At 38.5% G+C, this 24,767-nt stretch overlaps 3 protein-coding genes across 3 annotated transcripts; 2 read left to right on the top strand and 1 right to left on the bottom strand.

The window, feature by feature from the left end:
- Positions 1–7,200: 7,200 nt before the first annotated feature.
- Positions 7,201–7,653, top strand: LOC118753342 (protein nemuri-like). Its single transcript, XM_036488216.1, has one exon. It carries the CDS (start codon positions 7,201–7,203, stop codon positions 7,651–7,653), a length of 453 nt encoding a protein of 150 aa, XP_036344109.1.
- A 2,093-nt stretch (positions 7,654–9,746) lies between these two features.
- Positions 9,747–10,160, bottom strand: LOC118753341 (endochitinase A1-like). The gene has a single exon (XM_036488215.1). It carries the CDS (start codon positions 10,158–10,160, stop codon positions 9,747–9,749), a length of 414 nt encoding a protein of 137 aa, XP_036344108.1.
- Positions 10,161–14,777: 4,617 nt separating this feature from the next.
- On the top strand, positions 14,778–15,465 carry LOC118753340 (putative uncharacterized protein DDB_G0287265; the record flags this gene model as incomplete). Its single annotated transcript, XM_036488214.1, has 2 exons — positions 14,778–14,787; positions 14,887–15,465. Coding segments are annotated over exons 1-2 (589 nt in total), but the record flags the coding sequence as incomplete, so codon positions are not given.
- Between the last annotated feature and the right edge of the window lie 9,302 nt (positions 15,466–24,767).

Below are 24,767 nucleotides of genomic sequence, written 5' to 3'. Positions count from 1 at the left end.
TAGTTACCTAGCAACAAACTTTTCAGAAATCTCAGGCACAAAAATTTTTGAGAAACCATCTCAAAAAGGAATCGCTGAAATCAGCCTTAGAGAGGACATTGAGTAAGCTTCCAAGACATTGTTGACTTACCATAAATGCTATAAATCTTCGAGGCCTAGACGAAAATCTAAACCTGCATGGTGGAACAAGGAATTTGGAAGATCTAAAAGAGAGTTTAGGAATCTCTTTAAACTATAAATACAGGCCAACTCTGAAGATGTTGTTAAAGAGAGTACTAAAAGATATTCCTGGAAGGACTTCTGTAGAGACAATAAGAAAAATTTCTAAAATGTGGAAAATTCTTGCTAAGTGGTCTATAATACCACTTCTGATATGGAACGAAAATTGCGTATGGATTAAGGACAGCAAGGAAATTCTGAAAGTTCTCATAGGAGTCCACTTTCCTAGATTCACTGAACCGAAAGAAAGTTCAATTATGGCATACAATGTGGGTATCGAGATTGGTGAATACCTCACTACAGCAACTAGACTAGAGCGAGCTTTAAGATCGTTCAATTCATTCAAGTTTCCAGGTCCTGCCGGTAAAAGAGAGATACTGGGCCTTATGCATAAAAAGTGAGCTTAAGCTCCGGCTCGATTTTCAGTAAAAATGTTTGAGCTTGAGCTCACTTCGCCAGTCCAAAAATTGCTTAAGCTCACTTTTTATGTATAAGGCCCACTGTGTTAACTGCTGAGGTGTTCGAGATATATAAGTACTGCCTGTGAGATTTTTTTAAATTATTCCGGACCAACTTTGGCATCGAAACTTTCTTTTCCGTTGGTATAGGCATTTCTAATCAACAAGACCTTACTCAAGATGAGATTTAAGACTCCTGGATTAACAGATTATGATCTAGCTGGTAGAATCTTTGACATTGAATCATTTTCACATCAGGGTAAACTCCCCACTGGAAATAACACTGGATATCTAAACCCATAACATGACAGTGACATCGAAGATGAAATACCTACGGGAAGCGTAAACATCTTGACCTAGCAGAACAAACATCACAAAAATAAGACTGCCACAGAGTGACAAAACTTCAACGACACACAAGAACATCTCCTATGTCACTATTTGGCTTTCGGAAGATCGCCACTTAAATGCCTTGTCTCTACTGTCTTCTCCTCGCTGATTGAAATAGATTACAAATCTAGCTGTATGTTAGATTTAGAAAGGCCCAAGAATCCTGTTTTTTTTTTCATTCATCGCGCGTTGGACTTTGTGTGTTTCCAGATAAGTTAGAGTTGCATTTCACGCCAGGCTTTTCAGATATGCAGCGCTTTTCCGGAGTTCAGTTCAGGATTAATCAGATACTCGCTGAAAATCTTGAAAGCGCTGTATACCTGAAAATGTTGGTGAGGAGTTCCACTCTTAGGTTAAAAACCGAATAGAAGCAAAGATGAAAACAAATTCCTTGCAATTGGCCACATACATGACATGTTCATCTTCGTTTTCGCTCGCACTCTATTTTTCGCCTAAGCCTTCTATAAATAGCTGCTATTATATATCCTTCTCTTCATCTTGTGTGAGCCAGAATTTTAGAGGCGTTTGGTTTCCGATGTTCTTCCATGGACCATTTCCTCGCTCACTTGTATACCTCCTTATTTCCCCGCTGTTTGCCGATGCCCTTTTGAAGATAGTAGGTTTCTTCGCTATTCTCAAACACATAGAATCCTAGCCCGTAGTAAGCTGTCTTAGAAGTCTTGATTGTGCGGTGAACCTCAGTAAGATTTCGCGATACTAATGTAGATACTTTTCTAATTTCGAGTTTACACATTTCAAAAATTATAAGTAGAAATTAATTAAAATTTCTACTGGTGGAGCAGTATATTTCTTTACAAGTAATTTTTAAGCAAAACACATAACCGACTATAATTTCCATATACAAATTTAAAGAAACTGCATTTGTGCAAATATAAATGTATGCTGCGTTAGAAAGCAAACACATGTATATATGTGTACACACTAGGGCGGTACAAAAACGTAAAATCCGAATTTTAATGCTCTCAATAAGATTGTTCTATGCCGAAAAAATGAAACCCCTATTTTTTAATTTTGAAATCAAAAAATATTTAGAGGTCACTGAAAGCGCTTAAAGTTTTCCATATATTTTATAAGGGGAAAAAACTACTCTTCATAGATATGGTATAAGATTCTTGAAACTCAATATTTTTCAATCGCAAAACTTCGGTTTATCTGCAGAAGTCTTGCAATAACAATACCCCATTGTTTATTTAATCATTTTCTATTATTAGCCATTTTTTATAGGATCCCTAAAAACCTCAAATGGGTCCCCTAAATATATTTTTTATTTCAAATTAAAGAAAGGTTAAGTTTTTTTCGGTATAGAACGTAGTGGGTGAGAGTTTTAAAATTCCGACTTTACTCGTTCACTTGCATTTTTGGACCACGCTAGTGTACACACAATGCTTCATCAATTAATTTATCTTAAAGATTATTCCCAAAATCCACAGCCTAGTAATCGATCGGTGCTCCAATTTTCATGCAAACAATTTGTTTAAACAAATGCGTAAGCTTTTTTCTGCTAGAAATTTTCACTATAAAAACAGTAGAAGTGTTACACAAGTGCATTAGTTGCGAGTCATGCAACAAACTGTGAACCTCGAAGTCTGAAGTCAACTTTCAAAAATGTTATTACATATTTTCTTTGTTATTTTGGCTACTTCACTACCTGCCATTAATGGATTGGGTGGCAGCTTACTTTCATCAAAATTATGCCAAATCTTAGGCAATTGCAATACCGGCAATACATCGCCAACATCGACTATCACAATATCGCCAGTCACTTCACCAACGCTTTCGTACACTTCACCAACAACTTCGCCGATTATCTACTATACGCCAACCTATGTGCCCACACCATTCCCGGTGCCGTACTACACAACTACAGGAAATCGATCGTTGTCCGATGCCATGAACGATGATGATGGCGCACGCGCACGTAGACGTCGTGCTGGACGGCCAAAACGCAGGCAGCGAGTGCAACGCGTCTATCCAAAGCGCAAACGTAGAATGTCGAAACGTAGACGTGGAGGAAGAAGAGGTTAAGGAAAGCAAATGGTTCAGTGTCTAGAAAAAATAAAAAAACTTTATAAAAACTTCTTAAAATACCGACATCTACATTTTGTACGGGGCGAACCCTACAACAAATTTTTAGTGGGCGCTAGCAGGGTATAAAAAATTAAAATTTTTTCCCAATCGCTAAAATTTGTTAAATTTTATTGAAACTTATCTACATAAATTTATAAAATCGCTCAGGTATAGCTGGTTAAGGCTCAAATTTAGTGAATTTTTGCGATATAAAAAATATAAACTTTTTCCCACTCTGGTAGCTACCCCAAATTATTATTATTTTTTTTTCGTGGATGTCTTTATTTTGTAAGTAGAACAAAATAATAGGGTGCCCCATGATGTTAATATTTTTAAGGACCACCCTAATGTATGCACTGTTGTAGGAGGGAAACACTCACCATCCTCAAACTCATAAACTTTTCAATTACAATTTAATAAACAATTCAATTAACTGCCAAATGATAAGCTTTCCCCAGAAAAGTCCCGAATAAAATAAGATACCCAAACATACCGAAGGGTTCCGAAGTTTTTGTTTCATACCATGGTTTAAAAATGTGATACAATGTCTGAAGGAAGGATCGGAAGACCCTTATGTACATTTCTTGTTGTAGCCTAGAACTTGTAGGAGCTCACAGTAGACTAGTTGCAGTCCTTTTAAGTAATTTTTTCCAACAGCATTCAATATAGAATTAACTTTTAGTTTTTTTTTGTATATTTAGTTTTTGATCAACTCAAAAAAATTATAAATCACCCCCTGAACGAATAGCTCTTATGCATTGAAAACGATGGGCATGATCTTCACACGTACTCTTATGTAGATAATTATTTTAGTAGCGACAGAGCTACACCGCGATCGTGGTTGTAGCCAGATTTGTTCTATTCCTTTTTTTTTTGGCGACAGGTAAGGTTCGTCCTTATCACCGTTGTGACCGATGCGTTAAAAAAATGTATGTCATCATCGACAAAGCCTTTAGATAATGCAGATAAACAATTTTCAGCTGTGGCCCGTGGATCGTGGTATTCAATGTGTTTCAAGTAGTATACTTTCAAAAACATGGCTGATAATATATAAAAGGCACGTTTTTGAGAATAGGAACTCTGACTCTGACTTGATGGAGCAAAACGGGATTCAAATTCACTTTTTTTATGTGGCTGTGTTATAAGCCTCGCAACGTCGGTTCTGAGTTTCACTAACAGTTTTCGTGTACTCTCCATTTCCGAAAGTGAAGATTGATCACCTTTATTTGCTCCAGGTCTTTGCGGAACCCTCACTGAAGTTCCGCAACAAAGTTCTGACTTTCTAATTCGTTTTGAAATACACTACATATGTTTGTATGTAGATCCATTTTTTTGGCCTAGGCTTTTAGAAGTAAGAATTTTCTAAATAATTCTTGGCATCAGCTCGGTTGGATTTCAAGTTTTTAGGTACATTTATTCAGCTAAGATTTGAATATTCAAATTAATCAATGGTGACAACCATCAAACCTTGTTGACGAAAATTTCAAAACTATCGATTTCGCCATTAATTAGTCTCCATTTCTAAAAAAAAAAATACCATCTAGAGAATGAATCATTTGCCTAAAAAATAGTTTAAGTGCCCGTGATATATCCTTGTTAAGCAAGTATTGACCTAATAAAGGCTTCACACTTGCACCTAATTTGCGTTGATACTTCCTATTCTTCGTGTCATCCCCTGCACTAAACAGAGCTTTATAATCCAGCAAGAAAGTCTTCTTCCATCGTACCTTGTAAGAAGAAGGAATGGATTGGTTATTCATGTTGATGGTATGAAAGATTTAGCCTGTTAGTTACTTTCTGAGTTTTTTTTTCTTAATCTAGATATTCAGATTACACCCAGCCAAATTCGTCAATTTAACCCACCAACCAACACCCAATGGAGCTTGATTCCAGAGCCATGAAGCGTTTTGGAGCTTTTAGTACCCTTCCAGTTCCCTTCCTGGTGGAATATATGCTCATAACTCTACCGGATATCGGTAATGAAGCAAGTGCGCTTTCTGGATGCGGTGATTATTAAAAGTTGAAAACAATCCCGCTTTAACTTTGGGATAAGCTCGTGGGATTTCAGTGCGAACAGCATCGACCTGCTGTCAGACAAAGTTCAATGGGATGAACCACATACTGAGAGACATAGGGCCTTATTCTGTATCACGAACGATAGGCAAAACGAACGATTCGTCTGCAGACGACAACTTCTCAGATTGCGGTTTTACACTCTATCGGTCGTCTTCGTCTTGCTTTTCATACATTACGTTGCAATGGTCTCGGTTGCGTTTAAACCGGCTAAAATGATGCCGCCGGACTAATTTTTGAAGCATTCCTCTGCAGTCGAATCGTTCGTGTTGCATATCGTTCGTGATACAGAATAAGGCTGATAGTTAACTTCTATCAATCTTGGAGACATGGCAAAGCCTCTTTCTTGTTAACTTTATGCTGAGAAGGTACTAGCAAATATGTTGAATTAGATGAACCCCGATAGCCGCGATAGGTGGGGCTCTTATTCTATTAGTAATTCCCACGAGGGCAAGTATTTGTAGATTGCTGAGCTTGGCCTAAGGAGAGGAAAGATTTTGAAATGACTTTCTACATCCAAATTTTATGTTAAGGTCAGCGAGTAGAGGTCTTTATTAAGTGTGGGAGCTTGCCATACATTTAACTTTTTAGACAAGTTTATCAAGCAGTTATTCCCTTTTTCAGGGGAAAGTAACTATGCTAGTTTTCTTATGATTGTAGGCATTCTTTCGTTGCCAGTTAACTAACTCTTTCTCATCTACTGCACTGGTCCCTGGATTTAAGGACACTTGCAATATAGATTTAAATATCCTTTGCACTGGATGCAATTGTCTTTCAGAGACTTTTCTGTATTATCAAATATATTCTCCACATCCAGGATGCAACCTACGGCCACCTACTTAATCTACACGGAAGTTTAAATGTTTATCGTAAAACTCTGGGGGCGTGGACGGTTGGCCTTCCTGGTGGTTTGGCATATGGTTTTCTATGCAAATTATTTATCGTAAGAAAACCATATCTTATCGCTGTCTACGATCATTTCTATTGCTTTTATTAGAAAGTATAGAAGCTTGATGGATCGGTATGATTTGGTTGAATGAAGGATTTATCCGTTGGTCCTTATCTCAGTTCTCGATACCTTTCCATCATTTCTCAGTGTCACTCATGCTGTTTGTTTAAAAGGCTGTATTTTGTTCCTATATCCCTTTAAGATATGAAGGTCTGGTTTCCTTCATATAACCATAACTTCACTCCCTATTAGGTTATTTGCTGAATCGATAAATAATTACGGTTAATATCACTGTGGTCCAGCTGTTGTCATTCAATTCTAATGTGTCTAATTAACGATTCCCAGATGATTCTCTTTAACTTGAAGGGTCTCACCAGAGCGCTTTTGATGGATTTGAGTTTCTCACGAGCACATGCGTCTAATTTAATACAGTTTTTTTTCTCCAGGATCCTAATATTAATGAAGGGCATATGGAGATCAAAAACTGAAGTATTACCGTACTTTAAATTTGAAGTTTTTAACCAAAATGTGGAAAAAAGCCATTTGCTAAAACTTTGTAAATATAAGAACATTTTCTTAAGGAAATGATTCGACAATTATTTATTTTTCATTCATTCAAATCGTCTTTAACGGTAAATTTTAATAATAAACAGTACCAAAAAGTCTGAATATCAATTATGTATTTACTCAAAATTACCGTTGTGGAAAACACAAAAAAAAGCATTAATGAAAACCGATTCCAAATACTTAAGTATGTAAATATTTACTTTGTATGTATTTTTCCGCATTTACTCTTTTACTCGAATAGTAATTAGGTCCCGTTAGCACAGCTGAATAATTTTCGAAAAGCAGACACAAAAATGTACGCAGCTGCAATGACCCCAAATAGTTTACTAATCAATTTATGCGTTAGCACCAAACCTCTATCGAGCAGCATTATAAAAGTCATACCAAAACGCATTTGATACATCAATTGTCTTCTATGTTTCGTTGGTTCAACAACTAATTGTAAGTGCCAACGAAATGTCCCGAAATCTTAGCATTTTAATTGTGCTATTAGCAGTTCTGTGCTGCTTCACCCAGAGCACACTAGGCAAAAGGCAGAATCCACGTCGTGATGAAGAACAACAAGAAGAACAAGCGCAGATTGCATTATATAGCAACAACAAAAATTTAGAAAATGGAGCTCAATCGGCGGAGAACAATAATGGGCTTCAGAATACAAATGGCATACAATCTAACCTAGAAACAGTGCTAAAGGGTGGCACCCTGCAACCCGATACAGATGATGGTGATATTGATGACAATAGCGATGGCGATGATGGTGATTATGATGACTCTGATGATGGCACTCGTGGTCGCCGACGTCGTCGCAGACGCGGTGGAAGACGAAGGCGTCGCGGTGGCAGACGCCGCAGAAGTCGCCGAGGTGGCAGACGTCGTCGTGGTGGCAGAAGAAGACGTCAAAGAGGTTAAAGGGCCATCTGGAGTGAATTTCAAAACGAACATTAATAATTGCATAAGAAATAATAAAGAACTAATAAGTATTTTCAACAGAAGATCTCTTGTCTCATTTCTTTAGAGTTCAGCGAAAATTTAGTTCGGAAATTTGTAACTACTCAGTGCTTTTTTTTATCTTTTCGGTGTTTCGGTTAATGGGGGCTTCTTCCATTGCTCTTGCTCAGTCTCCCCATATGTATGTATCATTTAATTCAAGCTTAGAATGGTCTATTGTACCATCACAAAGTCCTCCGGATTTTCCCTGATCGGTGAGGTGGCCTCACTCGTTTACCACAATGCAGGTCATCATGTTGATGGAGTAATATGTCTATCGGGAATAATCTTAACAGACGTTTTTCACTGGGTGGTAAGCTTACTTCGGGAAAGCACAGAGGGCTCCGTGTTTGCTCAGCAGATCTCCACATTTCTTAAATGGATTATCCGCACCAGGGGTTATCAAAGTATTAGATAATTTAATGGATGTGATTGCACCTGCTGTATACCTTCGCAGCTCTAGCTTGATGCTTCTATCGACTAGTTTTGTCTAGAGGATCATTTACCTAAACCGATACTTGTCTTCTGTAACCAGATAAGGCTGAGTAGCTACGAAACACCCGCTTCGCGACTAGGGCTCCGATTTCCCGATGCAGCAACGGGTCTAGTGGCATATTAATCCAGTCCTGAAAGAAGAGAGAGTCCGGGTTTTCGCTGAGGTAGATATGTAAGGTAACTAAGTTTAAAAAGTAGAAAATGACCTTTTATAATTTCCTTTAATAGGATACTGAAAATCCTAAGTACGTAGATTTATAACGATTGAGCTCTATCAAGGCAGAATTGTCTATTTTTTTATTAAACGAGCTTCGGTCAGACATGAAGTTTTATACAACCTAACGCAACGGGATGTAAATTTTTAAATCACATGTTTCTTCGAACAGAGAGGTATTTTAGCCGGCGGTTAACATCCTGCATCCTTCGTTGGATAAGGCTTAATGTCGAGTGGTCCGAAGGCTGCACAACCTACCAAAACCCAGTGCGTCTTCTACATTCTCCAGCAATGAAATTCGACTGGCCATTGGGTAGGCAAAAGATACCAAATCCATTGGTCTCAACAGACTATTCATACACATACATATGTATGTAGGTCCGGTGGAAGTAGATTACCTAACTGACATTCTCAACTTGTCGTTGGCCACTCTCTTCATTTTGTTAAGAGTTTGGTCAAGCTCCTCCTACAAATTGGGGTGTGCGTATTGATGTATTTACACAATAGGAGCGACCTACAGTTTTACGCCGCCTCTAAACGGAAAATGGATTTGATAAGAAGTTTTTCATTGCCTGCCGAGGGCAAAGACGCTCGGATTCCTGCGAGGTGGTAGTGCGTAGCTGTAACCACTCAGCCAGAGAGACAAATCGACACCACTTTAGGGACGAGGGGCGACAGGACATATTTTGTTCCAATTTAGATGTTACTCGGACTAGGGATCGAATCCAGATCCTGCGAAGTGGTAGTGTTCTCCTCTAACCACTTAGCCGCAGGGAGGAATCACCACCGGTCTGTGAAGCTAAGCCCTGCCAAACACCTTTTCACTTACCCCCAAAACCGCTCATGGCAGAAATACGAATATTTGCCATTGCCTACCAAAGGCTGACCGCTATGTATTAAAAAAATTGGATGTTGCTGGGACCAGCAACCTGGATCAAGCCTGGGCCTACCAAACGATAGTTTGCATATCTAACCACACGACTACGGGTACTATCGAACCCCACTGATTAACCGTAACCTGTCGAACATCCAGGCCAGTCATCACCGCCGTATGACTAAATCAGCACTTCCTCTCGCTAGCTCCGCTTCAACAAAGCAAAGTTCGTTAAGGAACCAGAGCTAGAACCAAAAGTACCAGTACTTCTTCCCACCAAATCCTCTCACCACATGAAACTTGAAGACAATTCCCAAATTGTTTACTGTATTCCTCTTATCCTTTGCCCGCTGAATAGATAAAGCAAGATTTCTTTTTCAAGCGCATTCTATTGAGACAACATTTATTGCTAATCATATTTCATTTTACATATCAACCGCGTCTTCTAATACCACGCCTTCCACGTCTACCACCACGTCGACCCCTACGGCCACGGCGTCTGCGTCGTCTACGACTCCTACCACCATCTCCTTCATCAGCCATTGCACGAGTTCCAGTTGTGGTACCGGTTCCAGTACCGGTTCCAGTACCCGTAGCAGGCGGAGTAAGCAATGTTGTTACGGATGGCGATGTCGATGTCGGCGTTACTGTTGTAATAGATGGTGGTGTTGGTGTGTACGTAGTTGTAGAAGGCGAGACAGCTGTGGGACTAATAGTAATTGTGTATGTAGATGGTGATGGTGCCGGTGTTGCTTGTAGATTGAATAATTTCTTGAAGTTTATAGCTTCACCCTGCGAAAGGCAGGTCAACAATGCAACAGCTAGCAATAGCAGTTTGATCGCCATTTTAACTGCACTGTTGGAAGTTAGAAATGATTTTAATGCTGATAACCCAAAAAGTATCGCCTTTTATACCAAAGAAAAAATATTGTAAATAAGTAAGACAATATCTGAGGGGGGAGTGAAGCAAATGTTTGCACAAATGTGTTATCGTTCATATATATGTATGTATGGATATGTAATGATCATACTATGTGGCTTTTGGCCCATTTTCTTTTATTCTTTTATTATTTTATTTATCTTTGCTTTGTAGCTCGATATTCTATTGCACAATTTACAATTTCCTAACAAAATAAATATAAATGAAGTAGTAAAACGAATGCTAATGTTTTTTTTTTTTTTTAATTTAGCTTCTTTTCTTTGTATGGCAGGTAGGCTATAAATCGATTCGGTCTCCAAAATAATAACCGAGTTGAATTTCTTCTAGTAAAAATAGATTGGCGCTTACACATGTGTTAGTTTTTTGGCCGAGCTTCTTCTCCAATTTGTGGCTTGGTCTAGATTTTGTCACATAGATCCAGAAAGTCGGAAACTGGGTGCCTCACGAACTAAAAGCAAGAAATTCAAGAACAGCTTGTCACTGTTGCCGAAATGCTCCTTCAATAGTATAAAGCGAAGTAGTTTATGCATTGGATTGTCACCGGCGATGAAAAATTTATTCATTACGACAATCCAAGGAGCCAGAAGGTGAACCCGGACCATCGATGCCAAAACCAAATATATATGGCAGAAAGGTAAGGGACCTGAAGGGTATCATTTATGATGAGCTTCTAAAAAGTGGCCAAAAGATCTATAGGGTTACCGGAATGGGCAACCAGATATGGGTCATTAAGCTTCCATCATTACAATGCTCGGCCGCATGTCGCACAAGTGGTATTGGGTGGAAAGTCCTAACCCATCCACCGTATAGCGCAGATCTTCCACCATCAGACTACCGGTCGATGCAGAACGCCTTTATTGGAGTAAGCTTTTTCACTTCAGTTGAAGGCATGAAAAATTGGATTGATATTTTCTTTTCCCCATAGTTCAGCAATCTGCTATCAAAAGTCGGAAAAGGTTATAGTTAACGGTAAAATATATTTTACCAATATTGCGCATTCAATTTTCAAAAGCCACTTTACTTGAATTAAGATTATATTACTGAAAGCTGATAAGCATGCTGTTAATTAAGGCTGGAGACTCCAGCACCTTGTTGGCGGACAAATTTATCTAGGCTTTATTTGGTGCCTTGACTCTACCTTCGTCTCTAATATATCCATGGCACAAAAACTCGTCCGCAGTTTGGTAGAACTTCGCCAATTACTTCCTTGAAATGGTCACACGGTTGGTCTTCAGGTTGAGTGCGGGCGATCGCAAGCACCCATCGCGCAAAATGTAATATGCCCGCTCATATGAGATGTCTACCTTTTCAGCCATGGATTTCTAATGGTCTTTTCTAAGTTTCGGTTTGTTAAATTCGACATGAGCGGGGAGATAGTTCCGCCTAGCGGCATGTCTATTCTAACGGTCCTCTCATCAAAAGCTCACCCCCTCGGATGTAGCTTCTCGGATATATGTATGTTCTGCGGTTTATAGAAAGAAGAAGGTAAGGCTTTTAGGTCTAAAGTCATTTGGCTTCACTTGAGAGGATCTGCTTCTTTTTACCTTGGTGGTTTCAAAACGGTGCAAAAACTCGTCCACAATGCGGTGGAACGGCGCCAGACACTTATTTGAAATGGTCACACGGTTGTTCTCATGTTCGAGTGTAAGCAATCGATAGCACCCATTACGTGGATAGCTTTTGCATAGATTAATTTGTCTTTGAATTGCTCCGATTCTGATAAAAATTCCCTGGCGAGTTTAGTGTTATATGTAGGTTTTCGACGTTGGACGCTGTGCGTCATCGTTTGCTTGAAGCTCAACTATTTACACTCAGAGGAGGACTTGAGTCAGGTGTAGCCACATCCATCTGAGCGAATTTACTTTATATTGTGAGTATAGCTCCGATAATTTCACAGACGCTATCGCCCCAAAACTATTGAAAAGGCTTGATCCCAAATACTGGAGATGTCTTGTCGGGAGAGTTGAGTAGTAGTGAATTGTTTCCTTTTCTTTATCATCACGACAACTTTTGCAGAGGCAGCTTGTTGGTGTACGCCCTGTGATAACGTAGGTAAGAGCCCTTACTGCAGATTTCTTTGGCATCACTACAACTGTTATTTAGTCTCGGCCATAAAGATCTTGAGATATAGAAGTCATCCCGAATGGTCACGGCTGTGAAGTATTCTTTAATCCTTCTTAATGGAACATAAATCAGTGGTATTACTTTCAGCTTTACTGCTTTGAAACCCAACGTTAACATTGGGAATCTTAACACTAAAATCCTAAGATCACGTGAGGTAATCAGCTTCGGCTTCTAGGTCGCACTTTATTCCGCTACGCAGTACCTATTTCGAGCTTTGTTTGCTTACTTAGAGGCCACAGACTTAGACCCAGGATCAATGGCGATATATATAAATGCTGAACTCGCGCTAAACCTTGTTTTCCGCTTACCTGACGATAGTAGCGCTTTTCAGGCTAAGTTAAACGCCATAATAGAGGCCGCTCCATGGCTCATAACATCCGCTTTACCAGGATGGCCTTTAGCTATTTATTCTGACAGCTAGGCGGCTATAAAAACTAATGGAACAGCGTTCAAAGTCCAGAAAATGCAGAAAGATCCTAAACCTACTGGCATTAAATTGTTCCTTCAGTGTTTCATGGATCCACGGATACAGGCACATTCCTGGCAACTGCATAGCCTGCGAGATGGAAAATACAGGGACGGAAATATCCGAAATCAATTCTGCCCAAAATGCGGGCACACCTCTGGCCTTCTGCAAACGCAGGCTAAAAGCTAAACTTATCGAGGAGGTAAAGGCCAGGAGGGCTGTGGAAAATACCTAATATACCATCAGAAAAATGTGCCTAAAAATTTATGTAAAGCGGTCCGTGGGCATCACCCGGTTGGACCACTCTTTTCTCAGGCTAGGTTAGGTTAGATTATCTTGGCTTCCCTCATCCCGCACAGGAAAAGGGCACACTTAGGCCACCATGGCCTGTTGTGATGCCATATTAGAGACTCCTCATGCCCATTCTCTTACCTTAGAAATAGAACCACTTCGTAGCTCTGTTAAAGTGCACAAAGTCGTAGATACTGGCTGAATTCAGTTAAGCCAGACATTCAAAAGAATAATGGAGAAATGACCGTCGAAGAGCCCTAGCCAAAGCGGGGCAATGACATAAGTATTTAGTAGTCGTTTGACTGCAAACCCATACTAGCAGCGTAGGTTCCTATCGGGCAGTGCACAGTGAGAACTCCAAATACATGCCGGAGCAGTGGTCGCTCCATGAGCAGGAGAGGGCGAGATCTACACTTATCCAGTTTAGGCCAGATATGTATTGCTATCCTGCACGTACGCAGACCATCTTATATTTGTCCGTTCGCTAAAGTGATTATCCAGCCAGAGTATGCAGGAAGATAGCGGAATGCGCGCATTATGAGCTGTACTTATTGCCAACAGCAAGGCTCCTATCCTTACTAGCTCTTCTGCAAAGAATTTGCCTGGTATTTCGTTATGGCCTGGCACCAATAAAACATTAGTGACGTAATACCTTGCCAGCTCATTTAGAGCACGTTTACATTACATGGTAATCTTCAATGCAGATTTATTACAATTAATTGCTTTAACAACTGCCTGGCTATCATAAAAGATAGTTACTAATAAGAGAATCGCTCAGCCATCTTGCTTATCAGATTATGTGTGACTCCGTGCTCTGCGTGGTGGCAATCACTCTAACGCATCCTAATCTAACTTTGCTAGCTTAGAAGCTATATAAAAGCCACAATGAATTGCGCAAAAAAAATTAAATGATCAAATAAATCAATACAGTCTTATGGCTTCTCATCGCTTAACAATATTTACACACCATACCTAAGAGTCTGATAAAACTAAAGATTTAACGCAATCACAAATTTTCTTTTATTACTTTCATGTTTTTAACCGTCAATCATTTGTCTTAGCATTAACCTCTTCTACGCCTTCTTCCTCGCCTTCCTCGTCGATTCACACGATTTCGCAAACGTGGACGCCTAGCTCTGGCGCCAGTGTCCTCATCAAAACTACGAGTTGTTGCATTCGTTGTTGTCGGTGTTGTTGGCGACGTTGTTGACGTTGGTGAGGTTGGTGACGTTGGCGAGGTAGGACTTGTCAATGACGACGGTGGTGGTGGCGAGTACGTTGGACTCGTCGTCGACGGCGATGTTGGACTAAGTGTTATTGTGTAAGTCGATGGCCTAGGGGTTGTAGTTGTGCAGTGCCCAAACAAATTACAAACTCTGCGCAAACCCAACGAATCGGAAGGACTGCAAAGGTTCGCCACGAAGATAAAAATTAATATTTTCAGAAACATTATCAAATCGCCTTTTTATTTTACTCGAGGCGAAGAATAATCGAGTAATAATGGATACGATAAATGTGTTTTGGTTTTATACCAATTTTTTCAAGGTTTTTAAAAAGGCGGTTGAAATCGACAAATTATTGGCGATGATGAAATAAGTTCATAACTACAGTCTTGCTCAAACTCATAGTAAAAACTGTGAAAATGTTCTTAAGTTAGTGCCATATGTAGTATGTTAGGAAATTGGGTATTTGTAATAGACTGCAACTGTTTCTTCTGCCATTTCTACCTTACCTTTCAAACACGTGCCTAGTCGTACACACCTTTATTTGTCCAAGTGCTGGTGTAAAACACTTGGCTACAAGTACTTGCGACTCAGCTATAAAAGCTAAACAAAAGCTCGATTGCGGCATCATAAGCACAGAATATCGATCAACGAACAACGCAGGCAGCCGCTCTGGTCCAATACTAGTAGATATGTCTTCAAAGTTTGCATACTTCCTGGCGGCACTCTTAGCGATCCTCTGCTTGGCGCAACATTTCGAGGATACCTCAGCTGTAAAAGTTCGACGCATTCAACGCGTGTTGACCCGCGATGAAATTGCTGCTAGAAGAGAAACTCAACACAACACCAACAATCGTTTGAGCTACACGAAGCAAGGTGGCAATAACGATGATGATGATGACGATAACGACAACGATAACGATGATGATGATGATAATCATCATGAAGTAGATGGAACCGATGAGGCTAATGAAGATTCCTATAACAATCCACAAGTTTTGAGAGACGATGTAGCTGAGAATGCCGCGGTGGAGGTTGACCAAAATAGCACTGAAGGTGCAGAGAGTGAAGAGGCGCGTGCCCGTCGTCGTCGTCGACGCCGCGGTGGTAGAAGGCGTCGTGCAGGTCGTCGTAATCGCCGTACACGAAGGAGGGGTTAGGATCCGTACAAGGGTAGTCGTGTTGGAAATTCTAGAAAACTAAATAAAAAGCGTACAATAAAGAAAAAAATTATGTAAAAAAATCAGTTTTTGTTTACATACTTTGGGCATATTAAGCTCAGCGACACTGGCTATTTGCGCACTTCTTGGCAAACTTTTTTTATTTAGAAAAAATCTTGGAATTGAATATAGGAATAGGAATAGCATAGATGAATTTTGCGTTAATAGACTAGTCGCCATTTATTTGGCGCCGGTACACAAAGGAATTTTAAGGAATGATCGGACTGACATGGTAGTCAAAACAGAGGTACGTACTGCATTACTGAAGCCCACATTTTTACAAGGCAATGAAATTAAAGTAAAATCCTTGCGGCAAGCTTTTACAGCTTGCAAGATAGGCAAGCTATTGCTGCGCTCTTAAATACCAAAAATCTTTACATTTCACCAGGGACCGTCACAGTTACAAATTTTATTTAAAAAATCGCTCTTTAACAGTTATTTTTTTACTTTTATTTAATTACTCCTCAAAAAACAATTATTTCTGATTTTTATTTTATCTAAATAAAAATAGGTTACCACTTAATAAAAAGTAAACAGATTTTCATCGTTCATTGAATTACAAAATGGGATATCAAATGAAGGGGCATAGCCTTCGCATGTACAAAAATTTTAATTTTTTTGAGTAGGGTTGCCACCTATTTAAAAATTACTATCTTCTATACGTAGTTTAAAAGTCCAGATTCTTTGAACACGCTAATCTCAAAAACTACTGAACGGATTTAGACGAGATTTTTTAAGAATAATCTGAATCGATCGGAGTATTATCCTTAGTAATTTAAATTCCTTTAGGGTTGCCACCTGTCTAAAATATTATAAGTTCCGCACTGTTCGTTGGATTACAAGAAATGAGGTGTCAAATAAAAGGACTCGGCGTTCAAAAGGGCTAGATATTCAATAATGCATTACTTTTTGAGTAGGGTTGCCACTTTTTATAAATAAAAAGATCTTCAGCGTTTTTCGGACTAAAAACCGAGGTACCAAGTGAAAGGATATGGTCTCTGCATGTGAAATAAGTTTTTATTTTTTGTTTAAGTAGGGTTGCCATCTATTTAAAAATTATTTATGTATAATACGCGAGGGCATTTTTGTTAATGACTTTAGATTTGCACAGTTCATTCACTTTGAAAAATGAGGTGTCAAATTAAAAGGTTTGGCCTTCAGATTTGGAGTAAGGTTTTATTTTTAGAATGGGGTTGCAACCTGTGTGAAAAATTATGTGGGCTGTTCGTTAAGCAGTGTTTGCATTGTTCACCTTTGCGTCCAACATTTGCGTTCAACTCAACGCAGGGTTGCACGAAAAAAAAGTTGAATGGTCAAATGTTGGCTGGCGACCAACTTTGTTGAAAGCGATTAGTTGAAAGGCCGTTCAACCAAAAGTTGAATGCAAAGTTGAACAATGCAAACACCTTTTTATGGCGAATATTTTGATATTTTTAGCCATTAAACTTTTTTTCGTGCAACCCTGCGCTGAGTTGAACGCAAATGTTGAACGCAAAGTTGAACAATGCAAACACACTTTTAGGTTACAAGAAATGAGGTGCCAAATGAAATGGCTTGGCCTCCAGATGCGCAATTATATATGTATATATTTGTTTAGTAGGGTTGCCACCTGTTTAGTTGTCAATCACACCTTATTTGATAAGAATCAAAAATTTTGTACGCCCAAGTATGATAGACATTTTATTTTATTATATTATATATTGAGGCGTATTCTTGTTTTCGTACGAATCGAAAATCATGAAATTTTTCTATCATCTTGTATTCAAAAATTTCAAATTTTTGATTCGTACGAAAACCAGAATACGCCTCATTGTTTTTAAATGAATTATATTTTTATAAATCATATGTTTTGAGTCATATGTTTTTGAGAAAAAAACACCGTAGTAATTTGAAATTTTCAAAATTACAATTTCTCGTCTGAAAAATAAGATATTCGAGCTAACTCGACGCCTTTTTAACACTTCACGCGAATTAATTGTACCGCTTTCGACAGAAGCAATATTTTGATATGAAATAAAATGACTTCGAATACTAATGTAATTCCCTTTCACGGAAAAATATTGCCATTGAGCCACAGTTACTCCTTGACCTTAAAAAAAAATTTCAAAAATAGTGTTCATCGAAAAAAACATGCAAACTCGAACGGATATATTAAAAAAAAAAACATTTTTGCATTCTTTATTATACTAATATTATAGATTTTGAAAAAAAATGCATTATATATTGCATTTTTTGTGATTTGCATGCAGTTGTGCATCCTTCACACACTTTTATATCCCTCGAGCAACAAGTGAGTTTTAGTGCTATTCAAGACCCTTAATTTAAGCCAAAGTAGAAGTCTCTAGGCCCTTTGAGAGCTAAATTATTATTATCCCCTATTCCCTATCCTCCCCAATATTTACGACTGAGTCCGACTTATTTAATTTTTCTGTTTTTGAATTTTTCCAACAATCACCTACCTACCGTCTTTATATTTACATACATATGTATGTATGTACAAATACATATACAAATATATGCATTCATATGGTCATATGTGTATAAGATTCTTATAAGGCAGACACATAAAAACCCGTCCAACTCCTCCTCGCATACCGTTGCATAAATATGTATGTACTATGTACATATATCCTTGCTAGTTCTCCAACATATGTATGTACTATTTTCACACTTCCCCACTTGCTGTGTGTGTTGTGACATACGCTATTATTTCTTTTCTGCATCATTTTTTTAAGATTTTCTTCCTTTCTTTTCCCCGATTCACATACATACATATTCGCCGTATGTGCTACACACTTCGTTTCTTCTATATTATTTTTTTTTTCATCTCCCGCATGTGTCATTTATGTAGGATGTGTACACTCTCCCATATGACACGATGGCGTGAACATGCCAGGATGAGGAGGCAACAATGGGGAAACTGCTTATATGAATCTTCGATTCTGATTGGACGCAACATTTGTCCGCTTCGCTGGGTAAAAGCGCTGCGGCATACACACGTATCTACATATATATGTATGTGTTATACATAAATTCGCCTCCATAAAGTTCACCCACACACTTACGAAAGCTGACATTTAAGCACCTACACATTGGCGTTGATGGTGTTGGCGCCGACGCGGTACTGCATGTGTGCGTGTGTGTGAGTATGGCGCTTATGGATATTGGAAAACTCCACCCACGTAATTGAGTCGAAGCAAGGCGACAGTAGTACATAAATCGATGATTTTAACATACTCCTATTGGTATTTGTTGTTTTTCTTTTTGTATTGGCAATGGTGAATCTTGTTGCGGTGTGAGTATGGCTTTGGGCATGTATGTAAGTATGTACTACAGGAGCACATGTAATACATTTGTACTGTTTTTTCGTATGTCCTGCATTTCAAATTGTTAGACAATTTTTACCAGCAGCACCCAATTATCTAATCCTAAATGAATTTATTTGACATAAAGCTTTGAGAAAAGTATCTACTTATTTATATCGCTTATATTTTTTTCATAAATCGTTGACATTAACAATTAAACGCTCGCCATGTTTGTACTGATTGTATACTTACAGTATCTACCTACCCTTGTTACTATGCAAATGGGGATCAAAATTTCAACTAGTGATAAATATGCAGATAAAGATAACAATAACCATGAAAATATGTAAGTAATGTGTAATATGGTTTAAATTTTTCGAAAATGGTTGCCACCTTTTAAAGAATTAAATTTAAATAATTTAAACAAGTTATATCAATTATAACAATATGGATATAAATCGAAATGGTTTTAAAAAAGGCTTTATTTCTCAACTACATGTAGGAGGGTTGCCAACTGTTTAAGAAATCAAGTTCAATTTGAAATATGCGTCACAATATGGGTGCCACGAAAGGGGTTTAAGAAGGCAGTAGTTTAAAAATACGTTCAAAATGGTTGCCACCTGTCTTAAAAATGGAGTTTAGTTAACTTATGTATACACAAACGGAGTAAAGAAATATTTAGTGTGAACATTTAGATTTTTTCGAGGTGATGAAGAGCCTCATTGCTTGGTAAAAAAGGTTAATGCAAACTATTTAATAAGTTAAATGAATCATCAAAAGATGGGTATGAATAAAAAAAGATTTTTTTCTGAACTGGGTTAAAGAGAACAGCTCTGTGCTCAACTTAATTAATCACTTAATTGAAATATGTAACACAATAGCAGACGAAAGAGATTTTGGAAAGCCGAATCTCTCAAAGTAAGTGAAATATTAAAATATGAGTGTCAGTCGAAAGAGTTAAGTTAAACAAAAAATTTTGTTAGGGTTGCCACCTATTTAAAAAGCAAAATCTATCTATTTATGTAAATTACATATAATCTGGGAGAATACATTTCTTGTAAAGGTCTACACCGTTATTTCAAATTGCACAAACTTAATATCAAATTAACCCTTTCAGTACAATCGTCCTTTATATTGGACAAACTTTTTTTGTACACAAAGGTCTTTTCTACTTAAATAAAAGCTTTTGTTTTTAAATAACAGTTGTTTCGAGAAAAGTGCATTACTCTTATTTACCGCATTTCTTTTAATGTACTGTGTTTTTTCACAAAAGTGAAAAGTGTCACAAAAATCGATATTGAGTAGTGTAATATATATGAACAAATTAACTATTTTTCGGTGAAATTGAGATCCGATAAAAATGTTAAATGTCATTCTCAGTTTTGAAATATATTTCGCAAAGAAAAAAAGAAAAATTATTGTTTACAAATCTAGAGTACCACTGACCAACATAATGGGCGCTGAATAACGGTAAATGTAATAGCTTTTTACAATTTTCGATTTTAGTTTTGATATGAAAGACCCAAAATTAGCCGGTAAACAAATTTTCAGATTTGTAGCTTCAGCGGCTGGTTTTTTGTACAGAGCGGGTTAAAGAACTGGGCCTGTAGGTGTGCAATAAGGTTTTATTTCTTGGAAATTAAAAATTTTTTTATCGGTACAGGGTGATTTGAAATTTTATGAAATAAAAAATCGACACCATGCAAGACCTCTCTTCAATCGGTTGGACGGATTTGGATGAAATATTTAGAATATTATTTGAAGTTTTTTAATAGCGCTGTCACCTATTTTAATAGTTAAATTCAGTTTGGTGAATCCCTAGTTTCCATAAATAGCGCGCTTTGACAATCAATTTAACACTCAACTTAATATACTCACTTGGGTGTTTTTCAAGGCTTAATCTGACATAATTCGAGATTTATGGCCCCTCGGCTTAAAGGACGGTGGGACATTCTAGATTCGAATTTAGAGCCCCTGTTAGAAAATTTCTTATAAAACTAGTGACCGTGCACACTAGTGCACACTTCAATAAATTTTTAGGCATCAATTTTACTCATTCCTAAGAGAGCATTGGCTTTAAGTTGGTCGTAATACACCAAGAAGTTCCGGGTAATCCTCTAAGATCCTATGCAGTTCCACCTCTGCTTGGCCTTCGAGTAATAAATTGCGGTAATTTTTGTCTTACTCTCCCTGGACGAGGCGTCCATGTCCGCGTGGGACAGCTCCTACATTTATCCACTAAGGTAGATAGAGTGTCTAAAGAAAGAATAGAGTGCCTAAATGGCCGCGTTCTCGCGGGTACATTGCATAGTCTGGTAGGTGGAAGTATAACTTTATTTTATTTTGCTCAATACAAACCCCAGCACAAACTCCGCATTCCATCATTCAACCATCCGTAAACCCTGCAAGAAGATATCTAAGTGTAATAAGTCAAGAAGGACGTTCAAAATATCCTTAGGACAGAATCTCATTGCACCTGTTACGCTAACGGCTGTTTAGCCTGTGTGGTGACATTTATTTTTGTCCCATCGGAGCCCTTGTTCCCGTTCGTTTCGCTAGAGTTGGTATGCGAACATCTGAGGATTTGTGCCAAGCGCAGAGACCATTGAATCTGTAGCTTTTTGCTGCTGAGAAAACTTCTAACGTCGTATTGCTTGCCAGCACATCTGCTTGTCTACGACTATGTTCCAACAGATTATCTTGTGTCAGTCGGTTTTGGTTAGCCGTCATCACCTCGAAATTTCCCGAAACTGTGAAAGCCTACTGCAGCGTTGGTGGTGGAAGAGAACCAGTCCAGGTTGGTTTCTTTCGAGGTTTCCGCTGGTTTTCACGGCTACGGATTAGAAATAGACGTACTTGGTGCTACGTTTTGTAGCTCTGTTATCTGCCTTGGATCTTTCAAATATGGCTCTAGGTAGCCGAATTTAAACACTATTCTGCGCTTCATCGCTCAGTTTAGTCATCGATGCGAGGTCAATAAGGAACCAGCTGACCACTTGTCAGCCTGTGTAAGAGGTTCCAGCTACCGACTGAAATCGCATTATAAGCTGCAATTGCATCCATAATATTCTCATTGTTGAACTGGCGACTCTGGCGGAAGTAACCTCGGATCAAATGAGCCCACAGTAAGTCTAATTGAAGTTGCAGCTCGACCGCTATCCAGTGAGAGTGATTTGTGGACAGGAAGAAATAGCTCTCTGGCCCGACCGAGTAATTGTATAGACCAAAGTGAGAAACCCTGCGAGTTTAAATTAAAATGAAAGAAATAAAAATTAAAATTAAATTATCTTCGCCGGACACCCAACCGTAGAGATTATAGATTTACTTACACCAGTGCTATGCTCCGGGTAATAGATCCCTCAACTTTTTACCCAGCAAAGCACGAGAGCTCACGGGTACAATTGAAGGGCCAAATGTTGGAGGAGTTGCCTACATATAGTGTGAATAACTGGAAATTCAGAAAGAAAATACAGACAGTAGAGATGAGAGGTCTTCCGCATGCAGTGCCTGATTTAAGGCGAAGTAAGCTAAAATAATTTAAATTAACTTAATTTAAAAAATTTTCCTGGTTTAATGGCCAAGCTAAAAGTAAATATGTAAATATGTAGGTCAGTAACGACTTTAAGCAGTTTACAATATTCGCATTGAAATTTGAAACTTTATATTAATTTTGCTGCAAAAGTGCCAAGAAAAAGTTTGATTTTCAAAGTCACACCAAGTAGTGGCAGCAGCTAAACATGTCTGTGGCGTCTTGGCAACTTCTTTCGCTTCAAGTTTTTTGACTAACAAACATAAAATGAGCAGGAGTGGCCTTCAGAACCTGGCTGCTCCTCAGTAACTATTGTTTGGCGAGACTAAGCTAGTTGGCGCATATGTATGTATGTATACATACTATATATACAAATATATCTTAACCGATTTATAGAGTGTCATTTGCGGTTGGAAAGTTGGGCATATGCAACAGCTGAAGTCATTTAGATGGCGCCGACGTCACTGTGCCACCAAAAAACTTCATGAGTAATTTTCAAACTTACTTTTTTGTTTCGGAAATATTTACTACGCAATGAAACTCACCCCTTGCTTTTTTTCCTAGCAACAAGCTTATGAAAGTTTTGTTGCAACTTTTTGTTGTAACTTTAGCGCATACATACTAGGTACACTTGTCAGCCTAGTCTAGCAAATCGGCAGCAGGCTGTAAAGTTGGCTACCAGACAATCGGCTGTTAGACAAGTTTATAATTTTAAAACTCACTTGCTGCTGTAGTATGAATCAAAACAAAAAAAAACAAAGTATTCCAGTCGACTACCGTTCCGCATTACGTAACAGAGAGCGTATGACATACAAACGCAGCGAGGAAATCCCTACCCAACCCCCTTTATACTACATTAGCAACCCGGACAACCTAATTTTGAATCAAAGTTTCTATGTACCAAAACAAACTTCTTGAACAGATAACAAAACAAAGTTAAAGCTCTGGCAGACAAAAGTACGTTGAACTCTGCAATCTAATTTGATATGGCTGTGAATGGGTTAACTTAAAAATTGTTAGAAATTGCCAAATTTTTAGGTAGCAAATTATATTCGCAGTTAAGCTTTAGAGAGCTACAGATGCAGCATTTACTTCATGCAAATATATTCACTTGAGTTATTAAGTAAAACCAAATTTTTCGTCGCCAAGTACTAGCTACTGATAATGTTGCACCCTGTATTTTTCTAACCAGATAGGCAGCAGGCTAAGTTACAGAATATCAAGGCATAATATTGTAGGCATAAGTCCACCAAAATGGTCAGCAGAGGCACGCCACACGTGGCGAACTCATGTCACCTTTTTGGTCGCTTGTGGTCGACAAGATACTCAAGAAAATGGGAAGAAGACCTGCTGAGCCATGGTAAATAGGGAGATTTTTTATTCACACTTAGCTCACTAAGGGTGCAAACACTATGCGACATAGATCTTTGGGCTTAGAAGACAAACTTAACTACTCTTTACTAGGAAATATAAGATTCCGGGCTTTTCTAGACTAGACTAAAGCTGGGTAGCGAGTCTCCAGCTAAAGGAATGTGTGAAGTACCCATACCCCGAAATAAACCCGAAAGCAAACTGTTGTGGGGGCTCAACAGAGACTTTATTATAGTTCGTACAGCACATCTTCAAGACATGTGATAGATAGCCTGACAGCCATGGCTGAAATGTAGGCTATAGGGTTCTCGTCCACACACTATTCGTTGGTAATGAGAAGTGTGTGTACAATCCAGTCCAGCAGTCATGAAAGGTGTGGACTTAAACGCAATAAAGCTGAGTTTCCTAACCTTTGAAACCGGTTTTTTCTTATGTCTTAAGAGGAAGGAAGCTGAGCTCCTAGCTGACGCATGCCTTGTAGTTAGGTCTAACTCATGATAATATGTGCAGGAGATTCGGAACGAAGAAGGTGTCTGTGGAACGCATCCTCTGAAAGTATCCAGCTCTTAGTAGTCAACGGTTCTGTATCCGGAGGCAGTTGCTAAAAGAGGGCACAAAATCTTATCTAGTTGGGCAAGAACACTGCATTTTTTTTCAACACCCCTCCTGGTTATAGGGATTAGTTAAGTAATTTAGTCGCACCTAGGTGGTTTCAATGAAGCCAACTCAACCTAACTGGTTAACTATTGACCTGCTTAGGTTACAAATCCCGCTTTCAAGAAGTCACAGTCCATAAATAAGAAAACGCTCTGAACCCGAACGATGTCAGGATAACACTTTTTCTACTTATTTGGCACTACAACCGTTTATCGGTTTGAGATGAGAACAAAAAGCTTCTCAAATGGCCTCCATCCTATGAGAATTTGCGCCAGTTGCTCATCCCCAAAGCAGACAGGTTCTTCTGCATTTGGTCCTTCCATTTTG

This window comes from Rhagoletis pomonella, unplaced genomic scaffold, assembly GCF_013731165.1.
Source record: "Rhagoletis pomonella isolate Grant_MI unplaced genomic scaffold, Rhpom_1.0 Rhpom_scaffold_02371, whole genome shotgun sequence".
Lineage (NCBI taxonomy): Eukaryota > Metazoa > Arthropoda > Insecta > Diptera > Tephritidae > Rhagoletis > Rhagoletis pomonella.
The sequence above is the reverse complement of the archived record's forward strand: the minus strand, read 5'-3'. Positions and strand labels throughout refer to the sequence as shown.

Coding starts and splice junctions, on each gene's coding strand:
- LOC118753342 (XM_036488216.1), top strand. CDS start 7,201: ATGTCCCGAAATCTTAGCATTTTAATTGTGCTATTAGCAGTTCTGTGC.
- LOC118753341 (XM_036488215.1), bottom strand. CDS start 10,160: ATGGCGATCAAACTGCTATTGCTAGCTGTTGCATTGTTGACCTGCCTT.